Genomic DNA, 19895 nt, shown 5'->3' with positions numbered 1-19895 from the left:
CGGGGCACATGGGAGTTCTGTTCAGTGCCATGTGTCGTCTGCCTACAAGGGTGATACTGCCAGACCAAGCCGTAAGACAACTGCTTACAGCATGCCTAAACTAAAAAATTAAATTAAATTTTAAAAAAATAATAATTTGGGAAAGGGTTATTTCCACAACATAGAGCACTTCAAGAGGGACGCTACTTGAAACTCTGAGTCAGCTTTGAAATGTGATGGATTTGAAGCAAGCTCTGCTGCTGAGGAAGCCTTAAAAATCTTTAAAATATCTGAGGGATGGCATGCAAAGCTGTTGCTAAGCTGCATGAAGGTTTAAAGACAATTTATTATTTTCTACTGATCTAAATCCTTAAATCACCTTAAACTCTGATGCTCACCTAAGACTTTAAAATAGAAGAGCTTAAGCATCCCATGTCACTGTAGCAAACATTAATCCGATCAATATTTATTGAACTTAAGTATGTAGATAAAAGTATAAACTTTGTATTATTAAAAAGCAGTGAAGTTTTTAAAATGTCGTGACCGAATGTGTCTCTCGGCTGACTTCACACAGGCAATCAGCATTCATGTGAAGGTTCAAACTTCAGAGGTGGTTTACTCTCCATATTGTAGACATTCCTTAAGTTTGGGGGCCCCTCTTTGTCATTTATGAGGTTGTGGGCAACTATAGAAAGGAATAATAACATGATGCCATGGCATTATTTTATGACTAATGAATGCATCCCCCAGTATTTGAAGCTTTCTGCATTAATAACCTCATGGTATCATTTGGTTCTCCTTTGGTGGAATTTTAGTCACACATTGCACAATGTTCACCAATACTGTGAAACACAGACTGACCGGCAGCTATTCATCTGATTTCTTTTTCAAGTCTTCCCTCACTTTCCAAGGAAACTTTGCTGTCCCTACTCAGTTTGAAGCAGCCATGTCCCTCTTGAACTTCCTCCTACCACATCTTCTGCTTTAAGAAAAAGATAGTTTTGCTTCTTCTTTCTGTTCCTCTAACAAAACCGCACAGATGGAGAGAGAATTTTGCATACACAGAAATAAGAGATGTTACACAGAAATAAGATATGTTTAGGGCAGTTAAGGAACAGAGAAGGCAAAGAAGGTGCCTTTGAAGGACCAGCATCTTCCGTTACTGGAGCACCGCAGACCCCATCAGAGTAGTGAAGGGGCAGCCTAATGACCACCTCATCTGCTCAGATGAAGCTTTTTCAGGGTAGCCCCCATCTCTTTGTTCTCCCCTCCAAGCAAACACCACAAACACCTTCACTCTTGACCAGCAAATAGATGGATTATAGGTCAAAAACTTCCTGACACAGCATTCATAGCATTCATTTGAGGTATTAAAAGAGTCATTATCTTTTGGCCATAAATTGAAGCAGGAATTTAATGAAAGTTTGCAGGACAAAATAAATAAATAAATAAAAATTGTAAAGCCTCAATTTTAATGCAAAACCAAAAGAATCAGAGGACATCACCAAATATTGAATTCATGGGTCTGAGCAGAATCATAAGTTAGGCAAACCTGGCCTCAATTCTCTTTTTTAGATACAAAGAAAATTTAGAATTTGAGCCCTTGCAGGACTGGACATCCAGGTTCCCAGTGGGTACCCAACTCTTGAAAGTTGCCTCCTGGGCATGGTGTCGCATTGCTACCTCAGATCTCTGCCCTCCTTTCTCTGGGGCAGGGTACAGCTTTCAAACTCACCTCCTAGCTGTGGAGCAGTTTTCCCTTATTAGAAAAGCTAAATTGGATGCTAAGTGCCCTGACTGTCAGCAAAGCACAGCTGATGGCAGGAGCCACCAGGGCAGTCTGAAGCGGAGTGTTCCTCTCTGCAGCCTGCTGCCCCACCGCAGGCTCACCAGCAGCCCTTCAGGTGGCTGGGCCACGGTGGCAGCTTTCCTTTCAATTAATAAATCTAAATCGGGAAGAGCCATGCAGAGGCAAGAATTATTCAGGGCAGTCAAAGGGGACAAGGCAAAGGCTAATGGCCTGAAGCAAGAAAGACAGACAATCCGGGATGAAAAGATCCTAGCAGCAAGGTCAGCCGAAAAGCACCCATGGGAGCTCTTACACTGGTGAGTTTTGCTTTGGGAGGGTCGGGGGGAGGAAAGAGGGGAGGCGATGGCCTGTGTGAACACTGTGGTTTCGAGTGCAAGATATAAACAGTCCGAGGCCAGGAATATTAATCACTACAGGCAGATTTTAAGCTGCTCCACTGTGGGTGAGGCAGTCCCCACTTCCCGACCTGACCACCGAGCTGCGATATTATTAGCAATGTGAAAGTCCAACACGCACTTTTCCCCTTCAGGTCAGACAGTTTTTAAAAAAGTAAACAATATTTTGGCCAAATGAGGTGTAGCAAAACTCCACTAGGGGTGACCAACGGTACTGGCTTCACACCAAGTGCAACATGAACAAAATGCACTCCTCAGAAGGAGCTACAGTGTTAGTGTTGTTCCCCACCTGTCTCCCAGTGGTACTGGGAGCCTGAAGTCCCATCAGCAGGAATATCAGTAAAACCCCTATTTTCAGTCTGTGAGCCCAATCAAATTAGACTTGAGTTTTCCCTATTAAGCTTGGCCCTGCTCAGCACAGGACCAGAAGAAATCTCCTTAGCTCCATCAGAAAGCTCATTGCCCTCTCCAAGCTGGTCATGGTTTTATGACATATTTTAAAAAACAAAGCAGCTCTTCAGTTCAGCATCACATGTTTTTGCAGGCTTAATATCTAGGGAATTTGCTCTCTACACCGGCTTCTGAATGGAGTTAGGTCTGCCTTTCAAGGCTTAAAAGCTCAAACAGGTTTAATCTTAACCTTCTGCTTGTCTTCCCTGCACAGATGTGTCCTCCCACAGTACCAAGGGAGAACAAATCTAGTGGCTGCACAAGAAATAACTTGTAGAGAGGCAGAGACTCTGGACACAGCACAAATCTCAGAAGGAAATTAAAGTACCTTTTTGACGCAGTTTTGTTTTAAGTTCTCCTTTCTTCATTCTCTTGTACACGTAAATTCTTGTAGCAAGGAAGACATAAACCTGCATGCTGGATGGGAGGAATATAAATATATAAAGATAATACTTCATTAAGTAAAAGTAACAAGTGTTTACACACAGATTCTCAAAGGACCCTGTTTCTAATTCCTCCAACATGATAGGGAGGAAGAGAACAACACTAGGTATAAGATTGTAAAAGGAGGTGAGTCGGAGGCCAGTGCTGTTTGCTCATATCAGGATACACAGAGCCTACAGGCCTGGTGCAGACATCAACAAAGGGGCAACTGCTTGGGCAGAACACAGCAAAGAAAATCTGACGTATAATAATGAAAAAAATAACAAGTACCTTATGAAATTAAACAGTGTGAAGAAACCACTGATGGAGGACAGAATAGAAACACTGTGCCTGGCACCAGAAAAGCCAGGCAATGAGTTAACCTAAAACAGCAATAGCAGAACAGGCTGAAAACCAATTGATATGCATACACCAGAAACTATTGCTGAAATATAATACAAATAATGTAAACAGTTAAACTTCAGAGACTATACCGATCACTTAATTTCCATGGCATTATTCCAGAAATTAATTTGGCCTATGTCCTGTAATGCAGGCACTTGCACTGACATATTGCCTTTGTATGTACTTGAGGACAGTCTAGTCAGTTGTCAAAAGCAGCGGAATCGGTTGAATGTAAATGTCTCAGCAGGGAACTTCACTAATTTTAAGTTACAATTTCTCTCAGACAAAGGGTTTCAGCCAGAGCTAATGATGCTAAGACCCTTAGCATGACAGAAAAAGTGGCAGAATTGAGATCTGTCCCCCTGTGGAAAAGCTCCATCCCCAAAAGCCCATCTGAGCAGATCCCCATGAAGATGTCCACCGTGCAGACTGGGCAAGACCCTACTCTGGTCTATTTTGGCACAACTTTGCTAAAGTCACTGGAGGTCTACCAAGTCAGCCAAGCTAAAGATCTGCCCTGTAGAAAATTATTGAGAAATATATCCATATACTCATATCCAAAGCTGCAGCTTCTTCGTTGCTTTAATCTGACTGAAAACCAAACTGCTGACAAAGGGTCAGCTGTCAGACAAGCATCTAACACTTGTATGCTTATGTGGTAAGCTAAAAAAGGTATTCTATCTAACTCGACCTAAACTAAGTAATCAAAAATAGAAATGGTTGCTTTCCACCTGGATCAGCTCTTAGACTTGGTTTCCTGTGCAGCTGCACAAGCCGTTGCCCAGGGTGAGAGTGGGGCAGGACCATGTAGCCAGGAGCAGGAGCAACAGCGGGAAGGGTAGGAGAGCTGGATGGCTTTTTTTAGCAGCAATCCACAATTAAATAGCTTAAAGCAATCACGAGAACAAAGCCTTTTATATCAGAGGAGAGGGCACCATTTTTTTTACCATGAGGCAATACTGAGGAACCTGCTCTCAACTCAGTGTCTTTTTTTCACAGGCAATAGAAAGCTTGTTTTAAATGCAGAGCACAAGGCAGTTTCTATGCAGAGCAAGTTAGGAAGAAGTCCTGCACTGACTGATGATTATCTGTATAACTAAACTCTTCTTTTCTTTGTCAAGGCAATAAGCCCTTCCACTAATCTTTCTACCGCAAAGTAAATATTAGATGTAATATAATGGATCTAGTGGCTTTTTTGGCAGAAAGGCGCTGGTGTGATATCATGTAGTATTGTACATACCAATGGCACCTTTTGAAAAATCCACGGATTTGCAAGGTTTAAAAATACTGTGTAGCACTAGTGACATCTGCAGGAACAGGTCGGTTGGAACAGGAAAACGTCAAAAATCAGGCTTTGGTGAGAGGAAAACGAGCAGATGCATTCGCAGCGCCTGCCTTCACAAGCGCACTGGGGACAAACAGGCCTCTGATCTGCTGCCTCAGGGGGTTAATCAGACCCCTTCTCTAAGCTACTTTCTGGAGGAGTTTCTCATTTCACTGCCAATATAGGTGGTTAGGGAAAGCTGGCCTCCTATTCTACAAGTCACTTACATAGAAATGTGACTACCCTCTTTAGCAGGAGTGAAAAGTAAAGGAATGATCTTCCTTTAGAAGAGGGTGAGCCAAGAGATACCAGCACGAAGGAGGCAACCACAAATCATCATGCCTTGTCCTGCAGAAGATGGAGGAAAGGGAGCAGCTAATTTAAAAATTTTCCACAGCTCAAGAGAGAAAACATCAGTGAAGAGTCACTATTGGTTACACTGAGTTTTGTTGCAACTGATAGGTATAACGAATTTTCTTCTTTAAAGATAGAGCGATAAGGGGGAGTTCCTGCAAAAAAAATAATATATATATATATATATATACTCAAGATAAAAACTTTGGGCAGAGTTGTTTGGCAAGGAGAGCAAACGAGTGAGAGAGCATGCAACCAAGTGAAGATCAGAGCACCGTGCAAATATTTACAGGCAAGAAAGTTTGATCCAGCCTGAAGTATAGTAGCCAGATCCTGAAAAATAAAGAGCTACAGGGGAAAAATCTTGGTAGTGTAATACCTAGATGTGGTGATGTAAGGAAGGAGACAGTCTGCTTCTTTGATTTCTACTCTGTTAAAGAAAGCAGTCTCTTCTACATAGTAAAATAAATAAATAAATAAATAATAATAATAGAGCTTTGCCTTCCTTCATTGTATGATGCTATTCCAGTTTTGCCACACACAAACTCAGCCATGCTACTTTATGCTATTTAAAAGCTATTTCTAACTTCATTATCACTGCTGTTAAAACACTGTTTTTAAACCAAAGGAACACATGTAGAAAAACAGAACAGAGGAGCTGAATTTTTCTGCTCTGGATAAATTTGTTGTGTTTCTTTGCTTAAACTTCCTTCATTTCTGATTACAGTTTTTTTGTTTGCTTTCTTTGTTTTTATTCATATTTTATTTTAAATAAAAGTTTTGCAAGAACACTTGTTTTCCACCTAAAAATAGCAGCAGCCCAACAGCAGGAAGACGACAAATGGTGAAATTCTTATAAGGCAAGGGAAGGTATTTGTGGTTATGATAAAATGCTAACTTACTAACAACAGATTTTACTCAGGGGATATTTGATTTCTGTGTAGGCCTCCTAAAGAGAATGATATCTTTAGAATATAGGAAATGAAAATGGTAATGCAAGTGAGAACAGCAATTGGTTCTGAGATACTTGAAAAAGCTGTACCAGTGTGCTTTGGGAACAGTTCAGCAAGGCACCCAGAAATACGTGCCATAGCAGATCTACAATCAGCACAACAGTATGGAGGAACATGAACTACTTGACACAAAATGGGAAACCAGGTTCTACAGGATACAAGAAAAGTGTTGAGCTTGCAAGACAAAAAAAAACAGTGCTGAATAATGTTATATGTAGAAGGATGTTCCCCTTACCGCTGGTAAAGGAAGATCAATATAATAATAAAGTAGTGGGATAACATTACACATCATGCCATGCCAACCTGGTAAAATAAATAAAAAGAAACTGTCGGTTCTAGATCTCTAGTTCTTTGGGGAGGAAGAGTAAACAACCCTTGTAAGGCAGAGCTAGGAACTTCCTTGGGGTCAGACTGGATTTGCTCCACTAGTGCGATTTTTCCTTGAGAGACAAATATTACCACAGATTATGCCATTGTGGAAGACTTCAGTTCCTCAGGTGCAGCTGTAGAAGATCATGAGATAAACAGGTGATAAGCTGGGTCCAAGGTCAATTTCAGAAATCCACCCAAAACCTGAGCTGCAAGCTCCGATGTTGCTCACAGCAGGACACCCTCCTCCATCCAAACGGTGCTCCAAGGTCCAAGGTTAATGTTGGGTGTGAGAGTCCAGGTGAGTTCAGCCATTGCAGCGAAGGCCTATTTGGTGGTCACAGGACTGTCACACAAATAACCATAAGACTCAATAAATCTTCAATAATCAGTCTTCATTAAGATTTTCTCAACAAGACATTCCTTCCTGTCCTCACTTATTTTGGTTAGAGCCCAAAGAAGACTTTTTATGAAGGACTATACTAATAATAAATTGATAATAAATAATAAATTCAATAATAAAACTTAAAAAGCCATCTTTCCAGAATTCAGATAGATTCATCCTAAAAAAAAAAAGTGACACCACCTTATATTCAATTCCAACTTTTGCACCTAGATACACATCTGAGTTTTGTTTATAAAAGCCTTTTCTTCATACATTTTCATAGCAATTTTCAACAAAATTATGTACTTTAAAGTAGAGTTGTACTCTGGTATTTAGAAACGGGATTAAAAAAAATATAAAATTGTACGAAAGAAAGGAAGTTGCCTGGTCACTCTCACTTACCAAATAAGGTGTATGTGAAAAATCCTATATTATTATGTCAATCCAAGGAAGAAATGAAATTTGCATTAAACGTAGTATCACTTTTCCCTCTAACCAACATACTTACTTATGCCTTTTGTTAGCACAGACCTCTTGGCTTGCAAGATCCAAGCCCTCACCAGGACATTTGTCTGGAGATGCTGTCTGATTGAGCCCCCCAGACACAGGGACTCTGAAATAAGATTATACAATTTACTGCTTGGTTCTTTGTGTTAAAAGTATGCTTTATATTGACTAAATGGTCTTCAGTGGTAAAAAGAGCTTCTTGAGAAATTAAGATGTATCTCTTTTTTACCTGAGCTCAGCTGTGTTTGTTGGTCTGTTTTCCTCCTGTTGTTCAAAAAAATATTTCTTCAACCACTATTATTCTAATTTCCTCCAAGGGGAAATTTCCATTTGGAATTTTCCAAGTTGACTTCCCTCTTCCAAGTTCATTACTGTTTTAGGTTCTTTCTTTCAAGGACATGAGCACTTCCTCACTCTGCCAACAGCTTTGCCTCCGAGGTCCACTTTCCCATCACCCAGGAGCTCCTGACTTCTCCAGTCATTAGCTTGATGCAGTAACAGAAAAGCTATTATGTTACCCTTTTATCAGGTAACATACCAAGCAAGAAAACTGCACAGCACCAGAGGAATCACCAATGAAACATTAACTGCTGAGGCCTAACCATCCAGTAGCTTTATTATTGTTTTTCTGCTCTAACGGATCACATCACAGTATTGAGTGTGTGGGGTGATAAGCTGGCTTTGAGACTAATTTGCAACAAGTACCCTAATAATTCATTTGGCACACAGTTTCTTGCAATGCTGGGACTTTTTCGTAAGTGACCTTTCCAGTACCTGCAGATCTCATGTGCCTCACCTGAAGCACTGACTCCTTGTTTCTGTTATATTTTAAGCATCAGTGCCACAAAGCATTAGTTTGACTCACACAAAGTGTGAGCTACACCAGCTTCCTGACAGCTTTGTTTCTCATTGCAATGCAGATGTATTTATTTATTTATTTATTTGTCTAGTTACAGGACTGCATTGCCCACGAGTTCAGAGCAGGTGTAGGGAGAATTTCATACCATTAACACTTAGATCTGTAATGTGGCTTACTTGTGCAACCTCCACAGGGACTCATGGTTCACAAGAAATAGTGATCAGCAGTGTCAATGGGGTACCCCCATGATCATACCTCCTTGGATTAAACCCTCCCTCTGACAGTTCCCAATATTTCTGTTGCCGGGCTGAAGGATAATGAATACAATTTACAGAGGTCCTGTGTCTTTCTCCATTGAAAGTAACTTCTACATCAGAAGAATAAAGAGCCTAATCTAACTCCTCATTTAAGTCATTCAATTTTTCCCACCCATCAGCTTCTTTCTTACTTCTGTATCCCACTAACCATAGCTCACAAAATGTGGGGAAGAAAAAAACAACCAGATTGCCAACTTACTTTCCAGTACAGTTAAAAAGGCTGCCAAAAATAAGCCAGGGGTATTATTGAACTATCTGCCCATGCCTCTGAAACAAAGTTTGCACCAAGAAGCACTGCCCAGGTAGAGTAATTATGTTGGAAACTTCCAACATGCCAAGTAAGCCGAAATGGAGGCAGAGTTAGGTGCTTCACCATCCTTCCGAGGACCTTGTGCTCAGTATCTTCTACTACCTAAATTTGACACCATTTATTGGGTTTTTTGAATTCCTTGCTCTTCCCAGGCCTTGCACAGGGCTCTGCTGGAGATGTCAAGATGCCTCAGGCTGCAAAAAAAAAAACTAAGTCCCTGTTGGTAACAGCATTCAGCCCTAGCTCTGGCCTGTACCAGAGATCATGTTGCTATGAGATGCAAGCCAAAGAAAAGAGCAAGGAGGAGGAAGAACAAATATGTATATACATATATAACTTCATAGATATAACTGTGCATGTCCTTATCTACACATGGCAATGGCTTCATTTCAGATACCCTCTGATAAGCTAACCAGAATGAGATATTCAACTCCCTACTGCTTACACTGTTAAAAGCATGTCTTCTTTAGCATTAAGGAACCATTTGCACTTAAGGCTGACACAAAAGGATTTGTTTGCATATATTCAACATTACTGAATTTATAAGTTGCATTTTGAAAGAATGGTAGAAGCTCTGCAGGACAAAAAGCTTGTACACTCTGCATTTAAAGAAAACAGATTGGTGTAGTGGGCACTTGTTTACTGTATTCTGACCTGCCTTGGATATATCTATTGATTGATAGCAGTGTCATGGTTTTGTCTGGGATAGAGTTAATTTTCTTCATAGAGACACGTATGGTGCTGTGTTTTGGATTTTCGATGAAAACAGTGGTGATGACAGACCAATGTTTTAGTTTTTACAGAGCAGTGCTCACAGAGAGCCAAGGACTTTCTACTCCTTGTGGTGCCCTGCCAACGAGGAGGCTGGGGGTGCACCAGGAGCTGGGAGGGGACACAGCCAGGACAGCTGACCCAAACTGACCAAAGGGACATCCCATAATATAAGGCATCATGCTTGGCAATAAAAGCTTGGGTAAAGAAAGAGGAAGGAGGGGGCTTTTGTAGTGATCGTCTTCACAAGAAACTATTACTTGTGATAAGCCCTGCTTTCCTAGAAGTGGCTGAACACCTTCCTGCCGATGGGAAGTGGCAAATGAATTCCTGGTTTTGCTTTGCTTGTGTGCACGGCTTTTGCTTTACCTAGTTAACTCTCTTGGTTTCAACTCATGAGTTCTTGCACTTTTACCTTTCTGATTCCTTCCCCCATCCCACCTGAGGAGACTGAGTGAGAAGCTCTGGGGTACTTAGCTCCCTGCCAGGTTAAACCACAGCACATACATATACATATTTGGTGTAAGCAGATGAGTTTAGATTATTACATAATATAGCACAACAAGTAACTGTGATTAAATGGTAGTTCAGCCCAGGAGGAGAATATTCAGAAGAGAGATAAGTAAAACGTACTAATATACTATATGAGTATGCACTAAATAAAGCCAGAAGTTAAAAGGGACATCTGCTACTTCTCATATTTCTTTAGTGTTTATTGTTCATTTATCTGCTAGTCTTGTACTTACTGACAGCACGATGAAGAGAAACTATTTGCATTTTTAAAAGTTACACCTGTTTATTTATTAAGGAACCTAGTACCTTAAAATTCCAAAATTCTGTAACTAAATAACCCTTAACAGCTTGGAAACTGCATATTGGAAGAAGATTACCTCATATTATTCCTCTATTATTACCTCTTATATTTTCTCAGCTACATCACCACACAAACTATAGGTAGTCATTGGTGTCAGTCATTTTCTTAGCTCATGCAGCAAATCAAACACAACCTCAGCATGTAAGAAAATTATCCATTTATCATAACCTCTGACAATAGAAATAGAAGATGCATGGAAGGGGACAAATGAGATTTTAAAAAAAAATCACTTTTAATTGTTTCTCAATTATTTGTAATGCTTGCCCACTGGCACCCTGAACTGAGTAGGGATGTTGCTCAGCTGTGGAGCTGAGTTAGTGCCTGTGCATTATGTCATATTTGGAAGTCAGCAGGGCTTGTTAGACCTGCACTTTTCACAGCACAGGTTACAATTCTACTGGGAGTCATGAAATGATCCAGAGGGGAGTATAAAAAGATGGAGTTGCTTTGACCACTGCACACATCTCCCCCTGGGCTGGTAGCCACAAATTTTCTCACTGTTGTGGAGTAAGGGCAGGCCGTACTTACTAACTACAAATGAGAGAACAGCAGATGACTCCATTCATGATCAGCTGCTCAGTGCTTTCAAGGAGAGAGGAGATGTCTTCCTGCATCGGAGTACTCAAGCCATGTGTCTTCTGCCCTTGCAAGGCTGTGCTGCTGCTCTTGTGGGGACACACAATCAAATGAGATCCAAGGAGTTCCAAAAGTTTGAAAGGTGCTCTGTTGGATTATTCACTCACAGATGCATTCTCCTTACTCTCTCTCATCACAGTCAGGCTATTATAGGTCTTGCCTTCATATCTATAATGCTTTTGAATAGGAAATAATATTCTTCTATGACCTCTCAAAACTATAGCTTTAAAGTCTTGGTTCTTGAAGAACAGCTAGAGATGCATGTAAACGCATCTAATACTTCTAATGCATCTAAATACTTCTAAATTCTCTACTGCTTCATCTGAGCAGATATGTAGACTAATGCCTTTCTGCAGAGAACATCTTCACTCTGTTTTTAAAAAGTAATCCCTGTATTCTCCTGATATCCGAACATCATTAATGAGAGAAAGTAATCCTGCTATATGCCTGACAACAAAGTCATAAATTACCTGGATATATTATAATAAGGGGAAAAATACTTCTGAATGCACTACAAACTGTTCAAAAGAAATGAAATAGAGAAGATATTAACTTTTGAACACTATTGGCCTTATGGCAAATAACCAACCTTTATCGTATTGCTAAATAATATCACCCATGAACACAAATATAAGCAGTACTGCAATAGAAGAAAGTATCTTCCACAATAAGAATGAAGATAATGTGAATATTATACTAAGAAAAGTCAGGCAGAGGCAATACCCTTTTCCTTGCCAATTGGAATACCCGGAAAAAGTCCACAAACTTTGGGCACATGTATTAATCTGAAGGATAATATATTTCACCAAAGGCTTACCTAGTTTTTGTAACTAGTTTACTCCTCTGAAAAGAGTAGTTACAGGCCTTGGCTACTTACATCCATCAACCACTACAGATACAGCTGTACTTCAGCTGTACTACAGCTGTCCTGCTAACAAATTTAATTTCCTTTTATGATAAGATCACCCACCTAGTCGATCAAGGGAAGCCAGTTGATGTAATATTTTTGGATTTCAGTAAAGCTTTTGATATGGTTTCTCATAGGATCCTACTGGACAAAATGTCCAGCATACAGCTAGATAAAAACATAATATTGTGGGTGAACAATTGGCTGACAGGTAGGGCTCAAAGGGTTGTGGTAAATAGGGTTACATCAGACTGGCAGCCAGTCACCAGTGGGGTCCCCCAGGGCTCCATTTTAAGTCCAGTTCTTTTCAGTGTTTTCATAAACAATCTGGATGTAGGACTAGAAGGTGTTTTGAGTAAAATTGCTGATGATACTACACTTGGAGGAGTTGTTGACTCTGTCGAGGGTGGAAAGACCTTGCAGAGAGATCTGGACAGATTGGAGAGCTGGGCAATCACCAACCGCATGAAGTTTAACAAGAACAAGTGCTGGGTCCTGCACCTGGGACGGGGCAACCCTGGCTATACGTATAGACTGGGCGATGAGACGCTGGAGAGCGGCCCCACAGAAAAGGATCTGGGGGTTGTGGTTAATAGCAAGTTGAATATGAGCCAGCAGTGTGCTCTGGCAGCCAGGAGGGCCAACCACACCTTGGGGTGCATCAAACATGGCATTGCTGGTCAGTTGAGGGAAGGGATTGTCCTGCTCTGCCCTGTGCTGTGCGGCCTCACCTCAAGTACTGTGTGCAGTTCTGGGCACCACAGTACAAAAAGGACGTTAAACTGTTGGAGAGTGTCCAGAGAAGGTCTACAAAGATGGTGAAGGGCCTAGAGGGGAAGACATACGAGGAACAGCTGAGGTCCCTTGGTTTGCTCAGCCCAGAGCAGAGCAGGCTGAGGGGAGGCCTCATGGTGGCCTGCAGCTCCCTCACGAGGGGGAGCAGAGGGGCAGGCGCTGAGCTCTGCTCTCTGGGGACAGGGACAGGACCCGAGGGAATAGAGTCAGGCTGAATATCAGGAAAAGGTTTTTCACCAAAAGGGTGGTCACACACTGGAACAGGCTCCCCAGGGATGTAGTCACAGCACCAAGCCTGTTGGAGTTTAAGAAGCATTTGGACTATATGGTCTTAATTTTTGGGTAGACCAGGAATTGGACTCGATGATCCTTGTGGGTCCCTCCCTTCCAACTCGGGATATTCTATAATTCTATGATTCAGTCTTTTTTTTTTTTTTTTTCCTTCTTCTTCTTCTAAAAGGAGCCTGATCTTAATGTTGCAAACTTTTTGGGACATAATATTTTCATAAAGGCCATTCGAAATTTATCATGACAGAGAGGGTAGAGAAATGGATTCAGAGAGGAATTGAGCCACAAAAGCCAAAAGGTAACATCGTACAGGGAGTTATGAACACAGGTTCCTTGGCAGGCCCCACGAATAATCATTAGTAAAGTATATGGTGCCCAGCAAATGGCAAAGGCACAAACAATTATGGCAAGCGACTTTGCAATTTTCTTGTCCTGATGTAGTTTTGACCTGGTCCTTGCACAAAAAGAAATGGAGAGGTCATTTTCTGGGGTTACAGAATTGGCTCTGGATGGAGATAAGCTTTCAGCTACCAAAGACTCTTTCTTTGGCCTTATGGAGGACGAGACACTGTCCTCTGCTTCCGATGAGGAAGATGCTCCTTGTCTCAGCATGAAGCAAGATCTCCAGGACGAGCTGCTGCTCCTTGGAGCCTCAGAGTCCTGAATGCTACCACGTCTCTGGCGCCTCTGGATGTTGATGAAGATGTGCACATTGAAGTAGGTGACTGAGAGCAGCGGCACAAAGAACTCCAGGGTGGATGCACAAAGGAGGAAGTACCAGTTGTCGAAGAACTCAGCATGGCACTGCCCTTCCTGCACCGTGCTGCAGCCGGCCACGTGTTCCCACAAGAGAATTGCTGGGCAGTAGAGGAGGAAGGCAAAGACCCAGATGGCCACCATCTTGACAATAGGGTTGGACATTATTCCCCGCTGGACTCTGTAAGATACCTGTGAGGGGGAAAAAAAAAAAATTGCAGCTGAAGAGGCAAATATTTGAACCAAGAGAATTAGCCAAAGATGAGCTTAGCATAGCATTTGCTAATGGAGTTGCATCTTTGCTCATCAGCTCAAGCTCACTCAGGTATTGATGTTGACATAACACAGGGTTGTCTAGGTATCAGTCATAGTTCTAAGGTCCTGGTCCAGGCAATGAAACATGATCATCCATCAGAGTTAGAAGTACCTAGTAATTTGGTACGCCTTGTCTGAAACATCTGCAGCATGAATTGGCAGAGTAATTAACGTTTTATAGTTGCTCAGAGAATGACTCCCATTCACTGACAACTGCACTGTTTTTTACAGCACTTTACAAGATACAGGACTAAATGTGGCACAGTGGTCAACAGAAATTATGTCACAAATTTAATGTGCACCTTTGAAAAATCATTTATTGCACATTCCATGAACACATAGGAGCAGAATCCAACCCTGAAGTGCAGACATTAGCTGATGAAACCACAAAATCACCCTTATCTTTGTCCTGGTTTGTACTTTGTAAATATTGAGCCTTTGGTTTTCCAATGTAATTTCACTTAAAAGCAAAATGTTTTCGTGTTTGATTTCCCAGTTTCTTTCATTAAAACAAAATTAAATAACAGAAATACATAATAATAAAAAGGCATTTGTAATAAGTTCAAGTAATTATAATTAACAAAAATACAACTGATCTTTTTTTCATATGGCATAATATTGACATTCCCATAGGTCACCCAAGAGCTGGAACTCCTAGCTCAGCCCCACATTTCTCTGCCACTTCAGCCAACAGAGCAATGAGTGGGAAATGCTGGCCTCCAGCCTTAGTATGAACCAAGACATAAAGCACACATAAGGTGCATTGGATGCTCTGCAGAAAGCAGAGACATAGAGTGCATCTGAAGTTTGGGGTTCTGCTTCAGACATGGAGAGGAAATTGCCTCATACCCACAGATGCTCTCTGCAGTCTGTCCTTTGGCCCACTCTCTGCCCCATTTGCACTTCTTCCCAGTCTTCTCCAGGGTCATTTGGAGCCACGTCTCAGGCCTAGCCATCCTCCCTGTTGTCCTTCACTTCACCACCCTAGCCTTTTCCTCCCATGTCTGATTTAGGTCCAAACCCAAATCCAGTTTACGTCAGATTTTCTCCTTCTTTGGTCCCTTTTTGCCAGCCTTTTGTCTCAGCCTTTTCACTCCTCAGCCTGCTTTCCTTAAAGTGGCAGCACAACAGCAACCTGCAGCAGAGATTGTGAGAAAAGATCTGTTTGACCAGATCTGGGCTGGAGCATGCTCAGCACTGCATCTAGCCACAACTATCTCCACATGCAAGCATATTTTCTCAGGGCTACTATCTCGATTAATCTGGGCCCTGTACTCACCAATAAGGCAAAGGGCTTATCACCAATATCAAGATATGGCCTTGCCAAATCCCACAGTCTTGCCACAAAACTGAGAGAGACTATAAATAGGGTACTTACAGCTTTAGTAACTGACAGGAAACGGTCATAGCTAATTAGAACAATGTTAAACACTGAAGCTGTGCACAGGAGATAGTCCATAACTAGCCAGAGCTTGCACACGCCTCTTCCCAAGTGCCAGGTCCCTGTCAGGGCATAAGGGATGTAGAGAGGTATGCAGAACGCACCTATGGAAAGCAATCACAGAGACACCATGCCGTTGTTACAGATTGCAAACAGTACTCCTGGAAGCAAAGAGAGACAATATTTTGATATTTAGGTGGGGAAAAAAAAAAAAAAAAAGTATACTTTTAAGGTGTATATGTAAGTTATATAGAGAAATTTTTACATTCTCGTGAAATCTGATGAAGACTTTCTATGTATTAGATCTTAGTGTATGTTGATTGTTGGGAATAAACGTGGGGCAAATCAGCAAAGAAAGATCCACAGAAGAAAACTGCAGTCTAACCAACTATATAGTCTCTAAAAATATAAAGCCAGTACTGCAGCAAGTATGCAGCATTCTATGCATCGTGGCTATGCTACAAAATGTAAACTTATTGCTGTATATCTTCTTTTATCTCTGTTAGAGTTTTCCCCCCAAACACATCTACAGATCCTGCTAGCATAGCTTATTAATGTAAGATTGGTTAGTGTTTGTATGCTACAGACAATATGTTGGAGAGGCTGCGTGGTGTGTGGAAACCTCTTCTACCACAGATAGAGCAGAAACAACTGAGATATGAAAACCATTCCATTTTTAAGTGGTGTTTTAAATCATGCTGTTTCTCCAACTAAGGTTAACCCCAGAACTATTTTTTGTTTTATTACATTTACCTTTTGTCCAGAAGACCTTCTACTGAAGTACTTCTACAAGAAATACGGGGAGAATGACACTATGGGAAGCGTGGGCTAATAAGGAAAACAGATGGGAGATGCCAGCAACAGTCTGCTGGTGAGACAATGCCTCTGATCCATAGGCTGCACTAAGTTGCATCCAGTAAAAAGAGAGCTCATCTCTCTGTACACCTTCCTGAAAGGAAGTTGCAGTGAGCAGGGTGTCAGACTCTATTCTCAGGTGACAGGTGATAGGATGCAAGAAAACAGTCTCACACTATGCCAGGGAAGGTCTGATGGGACATTAGGAAGAATTTCTTCATGGAGAGTGTGGTCAAGCATTGGAACATCACTCCCTGGAGATATTTAAGAGATGTGTGGACATGGCACTGAAGTTTACTGATGGGAGGTCAGATTTTTTCCAACCTAGATAACTTTATGGTTCTATGGTTCTAAGTCATGCTTGTGTTTTATTTTTAAGCCAGCAACTTCTTTACTTTACCACTAATATTCTTTCAAAAGTATACTGCAATATCTGATTCTGAAAATGCTGATCCACCAAAGGCAAATATAGAACTGTACACAGTTTCGAGATACATTTTAAACTCTTCAGATTATTCTTTTTTAATATGTCTGGCAAGATCTTAGAATGTACAGAACATTCAGGATGATGTGGTGATGGTTTGTCTTAACATACACCTTAAATGTAAGCAGCATCAATTCTGTACAAAAAAATAACCCCCATTTTTCAGAGTTGTTGATGACAACTATTGCTCTCATCGACTTTAGTGGGACAAAACAATGTTTGGCACCATGTCAAAAAATGATTATTGAAGGATTTTATCTGTAGATATAAATACAGATGCAAGAACCAAGCTTTAAGAGTTCATATATGAAACCATTCTTAATATTACTAATTAAAGGATGCAAACAAAATGAGTCACATTGTTTGGAAAGATTCCAGACATATAAGAACTTTAAAAAATGCTACAGCAGCTCCAAAAAATAAAACCTCTTCTGACTGATCCCAGAGATGAAGTCCTAGATTTAGGTAGTTTATGGGTCAGCAAAATACTGAGAGCAATCATTTCCTGATGGCTGACTTAAGACTCTATAAGGCGCCAATCACAACAAGAGCTGATGTAGAAGGCAGGTATTTAAATCTCTTGACTAAATTGTAAGATATCAGAAGAAACACATCTTTGCAGAAGGTTTGAGCAACGAAATGACAGCTCCAGTAATTTGTCTGCCAGGAGCAGGAAAGCAAAGGCTCCAGCTCCTTTGGTTTCTGCCCATTGCGTAGGCACCAGAATTAGGGACCTCTTTTAATAATTGGCATAAGTGAAGCAAAATCTTCAAGGCTAGCCTGATATATTTCACTATTCAGCACTGGCAAAGCAACAGCATTTAGGAGGGGTGGTATTGCCAGAAGTGGAGTATGTTGGTAAGTGTTATTTCCCTCTTCAAGGACCAGTGAGTACTGGTCTCTGCGACTGTCCTAAAGAGAAAGCACTTGTGTGCAGAAATGCTTCCTTTCTAGCCTCAAGTCAAGATGATGCAGGAAGATTTTATCATGCTTCTCTAGATACAATCACTCCCTCTGCTCCTAGGACCCACATTTAAAAACTTACAGCTCTGTGCTGAAGCTGCTACATTTAAAGAGCCAGGAAGCCTTCACTGAAACACCAAAAGCCTTCTAAAAAAATCATATTCAGTAATTTGAAGTACTTAAAAACCAGACCTTTTTCCTATTTGCTGGAACATCTCCCACTGGACCATCTTTTTTTGCTGTTTTAATGGTCTGAACCCTGCAGGAGCATGGCATAATGCATTCACAGCCCCTGCCTCCTCGCCTGGCATCACCCACTAGGACTGGATCCTCTGCATCTCCAGGACTACTGCACTGACACTATGCAACAAGGAGGCTAATAAGGAAAACAGATGGAAGATGCAAGCAATAATCTGCTGGCATCAGGACAATCCTTCTGATCCATATCGTGCACTGAGTTGCATTCAGTGAAAAGTTACAGTGGTAAAGTGCATTTGTTCTAATGTAATACACTCATAGGCCATTAGCATTGCATAGAGAAGTAATCCATTTACCTTGATGTACCTCAGAGAGCTGCATAAGAAAACAGTTACTCTGTCAAACGTACAGATTTTATGATGATGTGTAATGAACAGTTTTACATGAGGAGCAAAAGTAAATCAGAAACTGTGGCAAAGAACCTCTTTCCATCAATCAGTATTTTTTACATACAGTAGTTGCTCCTTTTTTTTTTCTGAAGCAACATTAAAAACATTTACAAGACCAAGAATGCATTACTTATCTCATTATGATGTATTTTGAGACATAATAGGCTGCTAAAACACTTAACACAGTTTCTACCATTCCTTACTCTTCCCCATGGCACACGATTCGGAAATTTCTCCAAGAAACCACACACCAAAATAAGGCCCCCTTGCACCTCTTAACATTACTAGAAAACAAGTATTACATATCTTCAGCATTGCAACTTACCCACTGCAAAGTCAGAAATAGCAAGATTGAGAAAGAAGTAGTTGCTCCGATGCCTGAGATTTCTGTCCATGATGAAAGCAAAGATCACCAGAACATTTCCAAGGATTGTAACCAATGCTAGCAGCACCATAAGCAGAGCCAGGAGCACCAAGACGCCCATGGAAAACTCTGAGGTCTCTGGCTGTGGGGACAAACCCCCCATTACATGGTCGTATCGTGTGCGGAGTTTCAGCAGTGCTGTTGTGCATGTTGTGTAGCCAGGTCAGTTGAGTCTGGGAAGAAACTTGCATCTGACAGATTTATCCAATAGATTGAGACAAACCTTTTAACAGGATGGGCTGAATACTGAAACATCCAGACTACTTCTCAATATCAACATACTAGATCACAAGATTTCAAAGCCTGGAGTCTCTCATGCTTTTTGATCTGAATGCACCTATTGGCCTGAAAAAAAAAAAAAAAAGGTCTGTAAAAAAGATACCTCATAAGCAACAGTAAATGCACACTTTAAAGCAAATGATGATCTCTTTTCTCTCCTGACGGCTGATCTTTATCTACTGAGGTCAGAAAAGTTAGTCTGAAAACAGCTCTTTTTGAAGTCAGGCAGTTTGCATATTAGCATTGTGTAAGCTGTTTTACTCACTGAATTCAGCTGAAGCTAAAAAGAAAAAAAAAAAAAAAAAAAAAACTCATTTTCACTTCCCTAATGGTCAACAGGATGTAAATTACTACAATTCTATTTCTCTAACTGTAAACATAGGCACCATTGTGCTTGCTGTTACTAAACTACACAGTTAAAAACAGAGAAGTGTATTTCTCACTGCTGCTGGCTACAGAGTGTCTAAAATTCAGTTCTACTTTGCAGAAGTGTCACCTTTTGAAGTTATCCGAAGCAGGAAGCAAGTCTATCCTTGAGAACAGTAAGCTAAATACCCACC

The 19895-nt window shown here is 41.0% G+C and overlaps 1 protein-coding gene across 1 annotated transcript; it reads right to left on the bottom strand.

Annotated features, from left to right (window-relative positions):
- Positions 1-10138: 10138 nt before the first annotated feature.
- On the bottom strand, positions 10139-19664 carry LOC121066551 (histamine H3 receptor-like). Its single transcript, XM_040550190.1, is given in 4 exon segments — positions 10139-14119; positions 15621-15787; positions 18958-19156; positions 19158-19664. Coding segments are annotated over 4 exon segments (1239 nt in total). The 5' UTR covers positions 19248-19664; the 3' UTR covers positions 10139-13336.
- Positions 19665-19895: the final 231 nt, after the last annotated feature.

The sequence above is a fragment of the Cygnus olor genome, chromosome 2, assembly GCF_009769625.2.
Source record: "Cygnus olor isolate bCygOlo1 chromosome 2, bCygOlo1.pri.v2, whole genome shotgun sequence".
Lineage (NCBI taxonomy): Eukaryota > Metazoa > Chordata > Aves > Anseriformes > Anatidae > Cygnus > Cygnus olor.
The sequence above is the reverse complement of the archived record's forward strand: the minus strand, read 5'-3'. Positions and strand labels throughout refer to the sequence as shown.